General features: G+C 39.7%; 1 protein-coding gene across 1 annotated transcript in view; it reads left to right on the top strand.

Annotated features, from left to right (window-relative positions):
* Window positions 1-1,869: 1,869 nt before the first annotated feature.
* Window positions 1,870-15,298, top strand: part of NUDT14 (nudix hydrolase 14) — a 60,751-nt gene continuing 47,322 nt past the window's right edge. Inside the window, exon 1 of the mRNA XM_038138142.1 lies at window positions 1,870-2,272. Coding sequence (XP_037994070.1) covers window positions 1,934-2,272 — 339 coding nt within the window. The 5' untranslated portion in view covers window positions 1,870-1,933. The remainder of the gene's footprint in view (window positions 2,273-15,298) is intronic.

The raw sequence follows: 15,298 nt of genomic DNA, 5'->3' as shown, positions 1-15,298 counted from the left end.
CTGTAAAACAGGAACATTAAGGCAACTCCTCAATCTCAGCCTGTTAAATCCTCAATTCAGCTGGCATACTCACAAAGATTTTCCAACAAAGGAATCAACAGCTTTCCATTGCAATTGCAACACCAGAGTATCCCGAAATGCATTTTCCTGTGACACTGGGCTCAACTGTTCCAGGTACATTAACGAGATCAGGTCTGTGACACATCACAACCCCAAAAGCTTCCCACCTAAGCCTAGGAATGGAATAAGCAATCCATCACACAGTGTGACACGTTCCCCAAAACACACACACACTCAAAACCTGAGAGTGGTGTCAGAATGTTTATTGAAGAGGGCAATCTGACTGGCTGAATCGACCTGGGTAGCTGGTAACTTTTAACATAAGCAAACAGAGATACTGTAAACCTGCTGTGCATGGAAACTGTGTTTATACTTAAATTGGACTTGGAAGACTGAAATAACGTACTAGAAAAATATAGCATAAGTTCCCAGGAGCTCTGAATGACCTTGAGATCATTCTGAAAAAAACAGAAATATGTAGACATATACAGTGATGCAAACAGAGTTACACAAATATTTTCAAAGTCAGCTAATAAAATACATTTCCTTGCCTATTTTTTATGATAGCTTTGCAAACATACTTTTAAAACCACACTTTTCAGCCCCACCAGGCATTTTTTTTGCCACTTGCGTTATCAGAACTGATGGTAAGCATTCTGCAATGTAAGTGCTGCCTCATTTACCTCTTAGTGAGTTTTGTAATTGCTGGATCTGTTCCTTTTAGATAGACTGCTGAAATTCTTACTACCACATGACAAGACAATAAACTTCTTAGTGATGCAGTGGAAGTACAGAGGAAGACAAAATAAGAAAAAAAAAAGATACAAGAAACTTCAGATTTTTCTCAGTGCGGCCAATACACTGACAAAATATTTTGATTTATATGGCACCTAAATCTCTGTACATAGGCACATCTGCATGGAAAGTGATCACAAATCAGAGAGATAACAACCACCACAAATTGTGAGCTTTGTTGCTCATGAAACTAGACCGTAATTATTAGGAGAATTAAAGCACCCAGAGTAATGTAACCTAATGTTGCATAACTGTGATCAAATGTCTACAAAAACCAGGAAATTGCTAAATCTAATAGTATTCTGCTTAAAAAAATAATGAATAAAAGGGGAGGAGATAACTATTTTATAACTTGAAAACAGCCAGGGGAGTCTAACCGAGCTGCTTTTATTCTTCTGCCATGGGCTGGGTGCATGATCAGTACTGGAAGCTGACTGAAAAGGAAAGTTGGAGATGCATCGAGCGATGGATTGCAGGTTATCCACGAATCTGTATTTGTACCTGCATTTTCCACACCACTCATACAATCTCCATCTGGCAGGAAAGCACCACACATGCAGGCAGGCAGAAGGGACTGTGCTTTTCACAGCAAGGTGCTCGTCCTGCAAAGCCCGATGGTGTCCAGGAGTGGGATGACCTGGGAGCACCTAGATCGCATCAAGGCTTTGGAGGAGGGCGCGGGTTTCAGTTCAGTGCTGGCATACCCCATAAATTTTGGTGTAAAGTGTGGGAATAACTAACCCTCTGAGAACATCCACCAAGCTCCTGAGAAAACAGCATTGTGAAAAGGTTTTCTGGAGAATAATTCTACTCCGTGACCGGAGGTTTTAGTGAGGTGGGTGAGGGCCGGTCTCTTCTTCCGTGCCTGCAGTGAGAGGAAAAGAATAAATGGCCTTAAGCTAAGAGAGGAGAGATTCAAAATAGACAGTAGAAACATTTTTGTCACTGTTATAATTGTCAGACATTGCAACAGTCTTCCCAAGGAGATGGTGGAGCTCAAGAGGTGTCTGGATGTGGCACTGGGCGATGTGGTTTAGTGAGGGTTACAGCGGCAGTGCTGGGCGAACGCTTGAACCGGATGATCTTAAAGATCTCTTCCAACCTTGGTGATTCTGTGAACAGAGGCGGCGAGGCTCCTGTGTCCCGGTTTGGGGGGGGTGAAACTCAGCACTCCGTGATTCCGGCTCCCTCTGAGGGCAGAGGCCGGAGAGCGCCGCGCCCGCGTCCGTCAGCTCCGGTGCCGCTCCCGGCCCGTCCGCCGGCGGCTGCGCGGGCCTCTCCCCTTCCTCCTCCTCCTCCTCCTCCTCCCGCCGCGGCCGCTGCCCCCGCGGCAGGGATGGAGGCCATCGAGGAGCTGGCGGTCCAGCCCTGCACCTCCTCCCTCTACCTGCGGCCTTTCCGCCTCTCTTACCGGCAGGTGAGTGGCGCCGCCGGCCCGCCCGCCCGCCGTGCCCCGTCCCTGCGGGGCCCGCCAGCCCCCGCCTGCGCCATTTTGGAGCAGCGCCGCTGCCACCTCACGGCACCCCCGGGGCGGCCGCGCTGTCCCCGGCGCTCCCTCGGCCCGCCCTCAGGTGGGGTTCGAGGAGCGCAGTGGAGGTGGCCGGCAGAGCGTGGGGTCACTGCCTTGGTGTGCCGGCGGTTCCTGCGTCCCCATGGGTGTCCCCTGTGCTTGCCGCCCGCGCGGGGCTGGGGCTGTCACTGTCACTTTCACTCCGTGCTGGTGTTTGGGGTCACCTCTCTGCCGACATTCCAAACCCACCTGGACTCATTCCTGCTCCAGGTGACCCTGCCATGAGAGGGGGTTTGGACCGGGTGATCTCCAGAGGTCCCTTTCCACCCTGCATATTCTGTGATTCCGTGAACAGCCTCAATGCCCGCAGGTGGGAAGTGAGGAAGGAAACCCTGTCCCTTATCATGTTTGTATCAACATGAGTCACCTTTCACAGGATCGCCGAGAGCTGGCGCTTCCGACAGCGGCAGGAATGCGAGCTTTGAAAGGAAAGTCACTTTCCCAGTGCAAAGCATTGCATGTTCCTCGGGTGCTTTCCTTGGGCCTGCTCGTTGGCTGGTCCAGGATGAGCTTTTATCCAGGCAGAGTGGTGGAAGGGGAAATGAAGGAGAGTTTGGACAGCCCTAGAAATGGATGGTGGAAAACACAGCTCTCATTCCTCCTTTGCTTCGCTTCTAAGCACATCAGTTAGAAAGGCAGAAGAGGAATGTATTGAGTCCAACAGTGAGATAAACAACAGAAAATGAAAAGCAAGGGTTCAAATAGGTTTCATCAAAGCAAATGAGCTGATTTTTAGCATTTTAAAAAATACATTTTATACATGATTTTCCCAAAGAAAGCTCTCTTCTCATTGGTTGGGATAAATAAACTATTTTGATTCATGAACACCTAAGAGCTTTATACTGACCTATGTCTTTTTAGAAATCAGAAGTAAACCTGAAAAACATTCTTTCACATTGTGAATTTTTGCTGGCTTAGCTTACAAGTGATGGGTCTTACTACTTAATTTAATTTTCACTTCTGAGTCATGCTCTATTTACATGAAAAACGAGATTTAATTAAAATGTTTGAAACAGTATTGCAAAATTACATTTAATTGAATAGATGTGCCTTAGATGTGATGAGTATAGTAAAGAAGAAATAAGGATATGTTTGGTCATGTGCTGTGAATTGACAGAGATCAGCATTGCCACCAAATGAAGTAGACTTGCCCTTCTTGCTACTTCCTCTCCTTGCACAAGTGTCTGTGCAGCAACTGAGTGAGCTGGACCAGGGTAAAACCTAATCTAGCAAAAAAAAAAAAAGTCAGTTTTAAGCCAGACAAGATCAGTGATTCAGTTCATTATGCTGGCAGAGGGGAGGTGGTAATGTGGTAGTTAGGGATGAGTGTTTGGGGCCTGGTGAGAGATTGTTTCTCTTGGCTGCAGCACTGTCTTAAAATGAACTTGAAAATGTAGTTTCTATGGCATCTGTGCAGAGGCTGGCTTGGGTCCAGCCCACTGAGAGCATGAGCTCAGTGTGAGCACAACTGTCTGTACCTGACCTGAGAAACAGGCCCTAGGTTTATTGAGACCCATTTTGCATTTAAAAACTGACTTACTAACCAGAGGAAATGCTAAATATTTTCACTAATTTGACTAATTGTTTCAAAAGCATTTAGGTCTGCTGAAAACCCCATTAAACAGTCAAGTGTCTGAAATCCAAGAGAGTTAGATGCCTGTTGTGCTTAAGAATTTTGAAAATTCCACCACTCCTCTAAAACTGACAATTGTTTCAAAAATCTAGCCCTTGATCTTAAGGCTTTTATACTGAGTAGGTCTTCCCTTGTCCAACTATTTTAATTCACTATCTGGAAAAAGAAAAGAAACTTTTTTTCTTCCCAGTTCCTAATTGTTCCTAAGTAACATTAATTTCCCCCATCCATGAATTCCCTGCACTTGCTTGCTGAACTTGACCCAAATCTAATAAAAAAGTCTTTCTGGATAACAGAATAATCTAATGGGGAAAACTTGAATAATGGCATTTGTTGCACTGTGAAAACTGAAACTAATTTGGATACTGAAATTATGCAATATGTGGAATTATTATGTAATTGGAAGGCTTGGGGTGGTCTTATAGGTACATTTTGTGAAGCTATGACATATCCCCTATAATTCATTGTAGTCCAAAGAACATTCATTGATGCATTTTTTGGTGTTCACATAATATTAATGAAGGATAATTGGGGCCTTGAAGACTGAGAATTTGAAATCTGTTTTCAAAAAGGTATATTCCTAAAATAGTCATTGATGTTTAACATAAATCTTCTGTCCAAGGACAGATAGAAAGTGAGAGGTTTTTTTAATTAATTTGTTTTCTTTCACAACTACTGCTTTTCTGTACAAATACAAACTTGAAAGAACTTTTACATACAGTGTAGAATTTTAAGATTATTTCTAAGCATTCCTGAATGCTTAAATAACAGTATTGATTTCTAGACATATCAAACTTATGCTACTTTTGTGAAGATAATTTGAGTCCTGCTACTATATCTAATATAGCAAGATCTTTAACATAAACATAAATTTTATTATTTTAAGGATAAATTTAGATTGGTGATTTATATTTCAGTATACCTTGCTAGTCTGATTTTATCCATTCAACCTGCACCCAACTCAGTTGTAAACCACTGTTGTTCCAGCAGCTTTACAGAGCACTCCAAATGTGTAAGACATAAGAAGAGGATTCATTTGGGGCCTGAAATCTAAACAAAATGCTGAGCAAATTAGCTCAGTTGGTCAGAGTGTGGTGCCAGGGTCCCAGGCTCAGTCCCTGTATGGGACATTCACTCAAGAGTTGGGTCAGTGATCCTCATGAGTCCCTTCCAACTCAGAATATTCTGTGATTCTGGAAATACTTTTGTAAACCCACACAGGTTACACATCTGAAGGAGGCTGTGGTCACACCTGGTGAAGAGTGGAGCCACAGAGTCAGATCATTGCCTACCTGCTCTCAGGGGCATTTTACACATTTACACTTGCAGGCCCAAGGATTGCATTAATGTTTTGGCCAGCTGAGTGTTTTCCTTGGACATACAGATGCTCAGACTGGGAGCTGTGGACCAACACAAGAACGGAGTTGTGTTTACATAGAATCCAGTCAGGCAATTACTGTCATGTTAGAAAAAACCACAGCACTGTCCTTTCGGTTTGTGCTTGACTCCCAAGTTCCCCTGTCTTGTAAGAGGTTGAGTCATCCTTTAGACTGTATTTGGTCACATATACAAATACTCTTCCAAAAGTCTGTGGGAAAAATGTCCTTTTCTGGCTGTTTCACTAAAGTGAGGATTGTAAGAAATCGTGGCAGTTCCTGAAGAAGGAATGGTGGAAAACCATACAGCAATTTATGCCCATGGTGGATTCTGTTCTTCCCATGAGAGCTTTTCATATGAAGCGTTTCATCATCCTCTCCTTCTGCCCATCTGTATTTTAAATGAAAGCAGTGAGCTCTGAATTTTTTCTATAGAGCATAAAAGTAGTTGTATACCCTTCTGAAAGACTTCCAGGTTTCAAACCTTGCAGATTGAGGGACCCTGCAGCTTCATGTTGGGCATCCAAGCTATGGAGAATAGCCTGGCTTGCTGGACAAATCACTGTACCAGTCACTCATTTAAATTATTACTTCTGTCTTTGTGTAGTGTAGAGCTAGAAATGGAAGTGCAGCCAAGGAATTGTGGAATTCAGCAAATTGCAGTCAGATTTCTGTGAGGGCCAATATGGAGGAGTAAAGTACAAATTAAGATTATATTCTTCAAAATGGGTGTCTGACAGAACTTCAAAAGGAACTTCAGCTTCTATTTGGGATTTTCAGCTGACAGCTCTGCTCCAGGTGGGGCCCTTAGTCAAATCAACCATGTTTGAAGTGATGTGGCCTGGAGTTGAGAGATGGACAAGGTACCTCACTTAGCCTGAGGAATACTCTCTTCATTTTGTCAGTAGGAACCTTGTGTTCCTATATATTTTGATTCTGCTTGGTAGTGAGAGAAGAAAATTCATTTTTCTCACATCGAGGATAGCATCTGTCTAGCTTTAATGTGTGCTTGGCCCCAAAGTGCAAATTGATTTGTTATCTAAATTGGCTTTTTTTAAAACATACATCACCTCCTGAAGAATTGGCTTCTTTACCAGGAACTCCATGGTAAATCTCTTTTCACTTTTTCCTATTGAAGTTTTTCTGCTTTTCATAAATAATTTATTCAAGAGACCAGAGGGATGGCTAATGAGAGATTAACTCAATGCCCAAGGGCTAGGGCATTTCCCTGGGATGTGGTAGAGTCAGGCTGCAAGATCTCACTTCAATTAATATTGCTTCCCACATCACAGGAGAGTGTGCTCACTGCTGGGAAACACATTTGTGTGTAAATCTTCAGCTCTCTTTTGTGTATGCTAGCCAGGCACTAGCCTATATATCAGACAAACCACCCCCCCCCCCCCCAAAAAAAACCAAAAACAAAAAAAACCCCAGAACAAACCCCCCCCCCAAAAAAAAAAAAAACCAAAACCAAAAACCCCACCAAACCCAAAACAAAAAAAAAAAAACCCAAAACACCCAAGTTTAAGAACTCTGCTGAGACTCCTAGTCATGAAGTCAACTCTGAGTAGTCAACAGTTAAGGGAGTAGTTATTACGTGAGCAGGATGAAGTATCCAAATGGGATTTGGATACAATGAAATCTTAATCAACACCTGAGCAGAGAAGGATTTCAGTGGTTCTGCATGTTGGATTTGAACCCTTACACACGGTTTTGACAGAGCTATGGTGGATCTTGCTGTAGCAATTTAAGAAGTTTCTGCATTCAAGTTTTTCCTGTGCTAATGGTTCTTCCCCCCGGGAATGAGCAGAAGGTGGCTTTGCTCCAGCTCTTGCTCTGTTGTTCCAATTCAAACCCACTGCCATCAGCCCTTCCAGCCAGATCACTGAGCTTTACACAGAACTAAGTGAATTGCCTTTGCATATTCTTTTTGGTGACCTCTGTGCTGGGGACTGCACCCTTCAAAGGGGAGGCACAGCATCCATCAGCTGGGGGGAAGCATCTAGCTGGTAGAATAATACCTTGAGCTCTTATAGAAACTTTTGTCCAGAGCTCACATAGCAAAGCTTTTATGGATCTCTCCCAGACTACTCTGTATACCTTTGTTTTTGAAAGTTGCTCTGGCAGGGGAGCTCTTGCCACTGTTTCCTTGCATTCTATAAACATGCATGTGCGTTCTGCCCAGGAACTTTTAGAAGTTTGTCACCGGACTAGAACCAACTGTCAGTAATTTTCCCAGTGTGTTTGTGTGCGAGTTTGTGTTTTGAATCTGTGGAATGGTGAATGGGCATCTGTTTCAATGATGGGGGTGGGATAAACCTCAAAAACTCCATGCACATCGACTGAACCATGCAGTCAGTAATGGTGAATTGGAACTATTTGCTCTTTTCTGAGCTTCACATTCCTTCCACACTTCAGAGTAGGTCAATGCCTTAGCATCACATTTCCTCTATTGATTTATTCCTTAGAATAATTTATTTTAAAGTTAAAAATGAAAAATGCTCCCTTCAAGCTCATTTTGATGCATGATGTTTTTCATTCACTGTTAAAAGAATTAAATTATTATGTCTTTGAGTTTTAAGTACTTCTAAAGCAATTTTCAAGGCTGCTGTAGATTTTAACACCTCATGAACTTTGTAATGGGTAGAAAATGTGCTTTATGAGCAGGGTACAGTTCATCAGTGAAGAAAGAATTTCTTCTGATCTGAGTTTGCTACTGCTTTCTTTTGTGACCATGAGCAACCACTGTGTCTTACCGTTTTAACTGTCTTGGAGATGTCATCACAATTAGAATATGTGTATACATGGAGAAAGAAGTGAGGCCTGTATCATTAATGCCATGAAAACTTTGAAGATGAAAAAGCAAAGCAGGGCAGTGTAACAATAATATTAACAATCCTATTTTGCATTTAGGAATTTTTGCATATGGTAATAGCAACATGAATGTGCCCAGCTGCCTGAAATATTCTCTGGAACTTCCGTCTGCTTTTTTATAAACATAAAACATTCTTTTCTGTTTTGACAGTTAAAAATTATGCTGTTGAGGGAGTAAACAGATTTTTAAGTTACCTGTTCAAACAAGTAAGTCTTCTGTTGAATCTTCAAAAGGTTCCAGTAGTAGGAAATATGTTACCAAGTAACACATTTATTTGCAGTTCATTTTTTAAAGCAGTAGTGCAGTGAAAGGAGATGCCATTTTTTCCCTGTGAAGTTTGTCTCATTTTCTTCAGCTTGTCAAGTCTGTTATGTCAGTGTTGAGTATTAATCTTAAATGGAAACATACTGCTTCCAGCTCAGGGAGTCCCTGAGCTGCAAATTGCAGGAGTCTGAGAGTGTTTTAACAATATATTCTTACTTGGGCATCTTGGCTTCTGTCAGAGATAGATCCTGGATGAGACTGATTTTTGATCTGACTGCTGCTGTGTCAACAGTCAATGTGGTTGAGGTGCAGTATAATTTTTTCATATGGATGAAAGAAAGAAAAGAAAGAAAAGTTTTTGCAGAGACAGCATTAGGGAGTTGAGTACTGAGGGAACGTAATTTCCTTTGAGGGAAATGGTGTTTGCTGCAATTAGAACGCAGACTTAAGAAAAGGAGCTAAGGAATCCAGGCATATCTGCTTCTGACTCTGCCGTATGCTTTGAATTCAACTCTGAAAATTTGTACAAGTTATTTTTGTGTAAGACATTTATTAATTACTGTAGGGGAAATGAGAAGCATTAGTTAATAAGTGCAGTAGTTGAAAAGAACACTAGTACTTGTTTTTGTTTCAGTGAAATTATGTCTTGTTAGTCTTAATTTCTTTATCCAGCATGCTTTGACAAGTGAATGTAAGTTTTAAGTAAATGCATGTAAAGTAGTTGACAGTGACAAAACTTCGTATTTTTAGGTCAGTCATACTACAATTTAACACACTTGTGACAGCAAATGTCACATAATGGAAAGAATAAGGCCTTGTTGAGCACCTTTTGTAGCTGAAATGTGTCTGCACTTACATAAACGATCAGTAAAATCTCATTTAATGCCATCAGACTACTTGGGTTACTGCACAGTAACTGTGAAGTTAAGACGGAGGTACAGAAGTTGTAGTGAGCTTAAACTGTACTTCTCAAGTTCTGATATGCTGCTCACTGAGTGCCATTGGAATACTTGTAGGTCATCCATATGAGGCAGCTAAGAAAAGCAGATCAATTGTTAGCAGGCTTAATGTGCTAACAAGGCCTGCAGTTTCCCTGGAAGATGTTTCCAGATCTGCAGAAGGAGAAGTTGAAAACCATCAGCTCTGGCTATACCACTCCAGTAGCCTCATCTGCAAGGACTTGTCTGCACAGGACTTTCCTGATTAACTCCATGTCTCATTCTACAACAAAGAGTCTGGTTCTGTTTACGTTAAACCATTTTCAAAGTACAATTGCACTTTGAATTCTTACCCTACCTTAATCCATGTTAACTTTCCAGTGTGTGCCCTAAGGGAGCAGTAAACTAAACTGGATGACTGTGTCCACACAGGGGTTTAATGGAGTTTAAGTAGCAGAATTCAAGTTCATCAAGGTACTTACTTCAGATTGATTTTCTTGATGTCCTGGTATAGACAAACCCTAAGAATAAAAGTGGTTTAGTTCTAAGTGAATGAACCATGTTATAAAATTCATCACTGAAGTTTTATTATACTTTTGTGTGTGAAATACAGCTACTGTAGGGTATAAAGTAGTCTTTTTTGTCTTACTTGGTACCATCTCTTTTTTAGTAATTGCATTTAGATCTGAGAAATAAAATAGTGCTCATGTTCTTCCAACAACTAAATGCTGTATTTGTTTTTCAGTTTGGATCAAAATTCATGTGTTTGCTTAACTAGCTGAAACTTTTCCTCATACAAAAAATCTGTCATCTGAATCACAATCCCAGCTATGACATTATGTGTATTTGATATGTCTTAAAGTAGATGAATACTGTAAAATTTTAAGTGTTTATAGTAAATCTGAATATTGTGGAAATTAGATTTTCTGTAAATGGCTGTATTCTTTAAAATGTCAGGGTTTGATGTTCTATAGGGGATGAAATGATCCTACTCTATTTCTGAAAACAAGTGTATTTTAAATCATTTTATCTCAACTGCTGCAGTATTTAAAATACATTTGTATTTTCAGCTGTAACTCATAAAAGGTCAGCTCCCGTGCTTTCAAAACTCTATACAACTTGATACTGCATAAATGAGCATGTTTTACCCAGCAGGCATATAATGTTATCTTCCCCTCTGACTTCCACTCAGATTAATTATTCTTCATAATTTTTAACCAAAGTTAAAGAACTTAGCTTTTCGGTATTGTCCTTCAGACATTGATCAAAATCTTGTTAATATAGTAACGCTAAAGTTTACTGAAGTTTAAACAAAGTAAAGCTCAGTTTTTCTTAGTGGTCAGCTCATGTCACACTAAAGCCCTGATCACTGATCAAAACAGCATTAATTATTTGTTTCACGTTGAGGTTGCTGTGTCAAAATCCTTTAAATACCTCTTGGAGCAGAGAGGGAATCTTACAGCCTGTGACAGAGCAGCTGGTGTGGACATGGGCTGATGCCCCAGTTGACAGGTTGTTGGATTAGAAAGAATATCAAAGGCAGTGAGTAAGATTAGGGATAAGTGAACATCTGACAGCAGTTTGCAGCAGGGGAGAACAGATGATAAACAATGGGAGCGGGGTGCGTGGGGGGGTGAGAGGTGAGAAGGCCATGGGAAAAGTGTGGCGGCAATCACTAAAGCTCCAGGTTGCTGAGCCTCATGAATAGAACAGGAAATGGGATTTGCTGGGACAGATGTGCTGAGTGGTGATGAATACATTATAGGGAAATGAGGCTAAACTCCTGAAGGTGAGAGATGTTCTTTCTCTTGAAATAGAAAATATGGGAAAAGAAAAGTTTAGCCCTCTGGAGAAGTAATCATTCTTGAAAATTAATATGAAAGAAGTAATGTTAATGCTAATTTTAATTAAACTATTACTCTGCCAGAGTGTTCACGATAAACTCTAAGTCGTGTACTTCCAGCATAATCTTACAGTGCTATTACATATATAGGATTGAAAGTGTTTATTTTAGTCATGAGACTGCACAAATGGTGGAATAGTTTGAATGATGGAACAGCCTGGAATGGAGGCTCTGACTGGATAATGCTTAGAAGCATATTCTGTATCTGGCATGTATTACATAGCACTCACATAACATATGTTTGATCCTGCCACTGTTAAGAGACTTGTACTGAGTGATCTTGTGAGGTCCTTCCAGCCTTAACATTTTTTCAATTCTGTAAAGTGATTGAATGCTTGTAGAATATCATACATTACTCCTCCTGTTCCTTAGGGTATTGTTTCTTTACTTCTTGGACTTCCTTAGTTTATATTCTTGATGGATCCTTTTCCAATATTTATGATACAGTTATGTCAGAAAGCAAACAGAAACTTTTTGCATCTTCTCTTATAGTGTTGTATGTCAGTTTTCTGACTTAGAATTTCTTATGAGATTTTTTTCTTTCAAATTTCTGTAAAGAAAAACTCATTAAAAACATCTCACACTAACATTTTAATAATGTATTACTTTAGCTGAAGGGAGGACAAGCAGAAAGTATAATTGTTAATGTTCTGAGAAAGTACCAATAAGATTTGTTCACAAGATATCTAGAAATTTATTCCACAATGTATTCTCACAGTTTGAGTTACAAATACAAGCTTGGTAAAATAATGTAGAAACACAAACTGTGAGAGTCACCAACTGGCAAATACAAAGCTCAATGCTGTAAGGACAAGAGGTGACTTAGCTGTAATGGGAATGCCCACCATCTGTCCTTCCTGACCTCAAATCCCTCATATGTGCTGCCCCTGTCCTCAAGTTGAGGAGACATGAGGCTGGCCTACTTCAGTCCCTGTTTGCTCCAGCCATGTGTCCTGTAACTGTAGCTCTCATTTGTAAAAGAACAAGGGGTTGTAAACAGAATCTGGGATTGATGTGTCCCATAGCCCTGCTTCATGGAATTAGCCGTTCACATTTGAGAAAATCCATGTTCAGTATCTTGATGCAGTGACATCACTTGAATGCAGCAACTGAAGAGTTGGTAGAGCTTTGGAGTTACAGATGTTCCACAAATTAGTGATCAATGAAATTTGTCCTTCAGCCAGCCATAATCAAAGAAATAAAATTATGGTGAGCACAGCAAAACAGAGATTAAAAAAAATCCGCTCCACTGATTCTAATTAGCATAAGTACTGTCCGAATAGGTGTATTTTCCATAAAACTGGGATTCCTGCATTTGCATGAAACTATAACCAAAGAATTTACCATTTGTTACAGGCAATTCCCATTTTAAAGATCATTTATAGTCAGCTTGCACAGTTCTTTACTTTATATTCCAGTATTGAAACTGTTATAGAGTCACTGTCATGCAAGTTTCAGAAACACTGCAGTAACACATAGAACTGTAGATAAATCACTAATCAATTAATCACTAATTCAATCAACTTACTGAATGCCAGTGGTATTTAAGTAACAGGTACATGTCTCACTAGTAGTGCACTCTGTTAGAATGGATGACAGATTAGAAGGTGTTCACAAGTTACTTGAATCTTTCTGTGCATTACTTTTTCCCAATGGGAAGATGATAAGAGGACTGCCTCTGTGGGAATCAGATTTCAGTTGAGTCTATCAAAATTGAGCGGTAAAAGTGAAATTAAGAAAAGAGCAGAATCTGGAGCTAGTTGCATCTGTCACTTTGAACTGATTTTTGGGAGGGGGTGGGGAGGAAGGAGAGGATGAAAAGCCCTGAGGATCTTTGTGAGGAGGGTCTGTGAGAAAGTCTTAGGAGAAAAATCTAAAGATTGTTCCTAAGCCTTGGCTTCTGTTAGCCCCCTGCTGCTGTTCTTCATCAAGTTGTTTTAATGGCTTTCAAAGCAAGTGAGTGGAAAATGGTTTCTCTGGAACTTTAGGGAGACTGAACTGAAAACTGACATTGCTTTATAAGTAAAACACATCAAAGATTGATGGAAGAATTGCTTGTTAAACACATTGTAGATTTAATTAAAAAAATGGCTGATATCATAAAAGAGACATCAGATCATCATAACTACCAAAAGGTGAAAGTTTAATGGCTTGTCATCTGCTCAGGAACCTGTGTTAAGTATCTCTTTCATAGCTTTTGTGACCCTCTGTATATCTGCAAGATGTTTTTTTTTTTCCACGAGTGTTGCGGTTTTTTTCATCATGTATAGATGGAAAAGTACCTAAGCATAAAAATACGTAGGTGGTCGTTACTGTGCTTTTTAATTTTCTGTCTGTCTTAAGGGATGCCTTTTTCTGGTATTTTTAATTAACTAGTGCTTCAAATTCTTATCTAGTTCTGAAATAGTTGTTTTTCTTTGTGTTGTAGTGCATAATATTTGTTCTGTGTGTTCAGTGTGTGCAAAGTGCATTTGTATATCATCTAGTAATTGCATGTTTCTTCTGGAACCTGCCCTCTTATTTTCCTCTCCTCTCCCCACTGACAACTCCCTCCACAGTCCTCCCAATCAGTAAATAGCATGTTTTCTACTGTTGTGTTGTAGATCTGATATGAAAAAGTAAATTAAAAAAGTGTACATTGGAAACAGCATTTCCACTGAGACTAGGAGCCTCATTTTTTTTAAACCAAATGCTTTTTGTGATCTCATGCTGCATAGGATCACGGTGCACTTATAGAAAGCAAATGCAAACAATTCTTTTTAAAGACTGGAATAATTCCTCAGCAAGCTGATAAAGTAAAATATCCATCTTCAGATTTCAAAAATATTCAGTGTTGTAATTCCAATTTTAATTCACAAGTTCCTTCTAGAGTAAAACAGCTACATCTATGCATGATTCTGACTCCAGATCTGATTCTACGAAATGCAGAAAATTGTTTTTCCCAAGAGCCTAATATGTGGTGACTGCAATTACTGGATTTTCTGCAAATGAAAAGGCTTAGAAATGGTATGTTTCACCAAAAAACATGTCATTATTTGAGTGAAATATGTAAGATTTTCATGATGTACGAGATCATTTCGATAGGGAGTAAGAATATTGACTATCCGATCACCTACATAGAATTTGGTCACTTGATGTTACTGTTTTAAGGATTCTTTTCAATGATATTTGTCATTTTAGATGACATTTTAATTAGCTCTAGTGGTTATGTGTGAACTTAGAATGGATATAGCATTTTGGTTTGCTGCATAAAAAGATTCTAGACAATAAGTGGGTCTGGCCAGGTATTAGAATCCTTGTAATGAATTTTCTTAACTTCGTGAAATTCCAACCTTGCTGAATAAAATGGCATTTTAGCTCTTCTCGTTGATGGGGCCAGGTCATCCCCCACATTGTTTCTATTCAATTCTAGTTTAAGCACATTCAAAAGCAATTTGAGTAACTTTTTTTTTTTTTATTTGTTAGGTAAGCTGATTGGAGTAGCAGCAGTTCAGTGGGTTTTAACCAGAAATTATATATTCTGACAAACTGAGCTGGAAGTCAATATGGAGAAAAATAGGGGAAACCAGTAAATTTATATATTGACAATAACATTATAAATAATAATAAAAAATAGGCTATGATGCTATAGATCTTTTATATATTCTTATTCAGAACTGCTGAAACAAACCATCACTGTTGACTTTGTTTAGTTTCATTTTGGCTTCATTTTGGTTATCATTATGCCACTTAAACTTGTTGAGCTTTTGAAGCAGCAGGATTAGAAGAAAAATTGGCTTTCAAAAATCAAATCTATTGGCAAATCTGCCATAGAATTTCATATGTGTGTCTGCACTTAGCAGTCTGCTTTCAGCATTGTACCATTTCTGACACTTAAAAATATT

The sequence above is a fragment of the Motacilla alba genome, chromosome 5, assembly GCF_015832195.1.
Source record: "Motacilla alba alba isolate MOTALB_02 chromosome 5, Motacilla_alba_V1.0_pri, whole genome shotgun sequence".
In the NCBI taxonomy this organism is placed as follows: Eukaryota; Metazoa; Chordata; class Aves; order Passeriformes; family Motacillidae; genus Motacilla; species Motacilla alba.
This window is presented reverse-complemented; position numbering and strand designations above follow the sequence as displayed.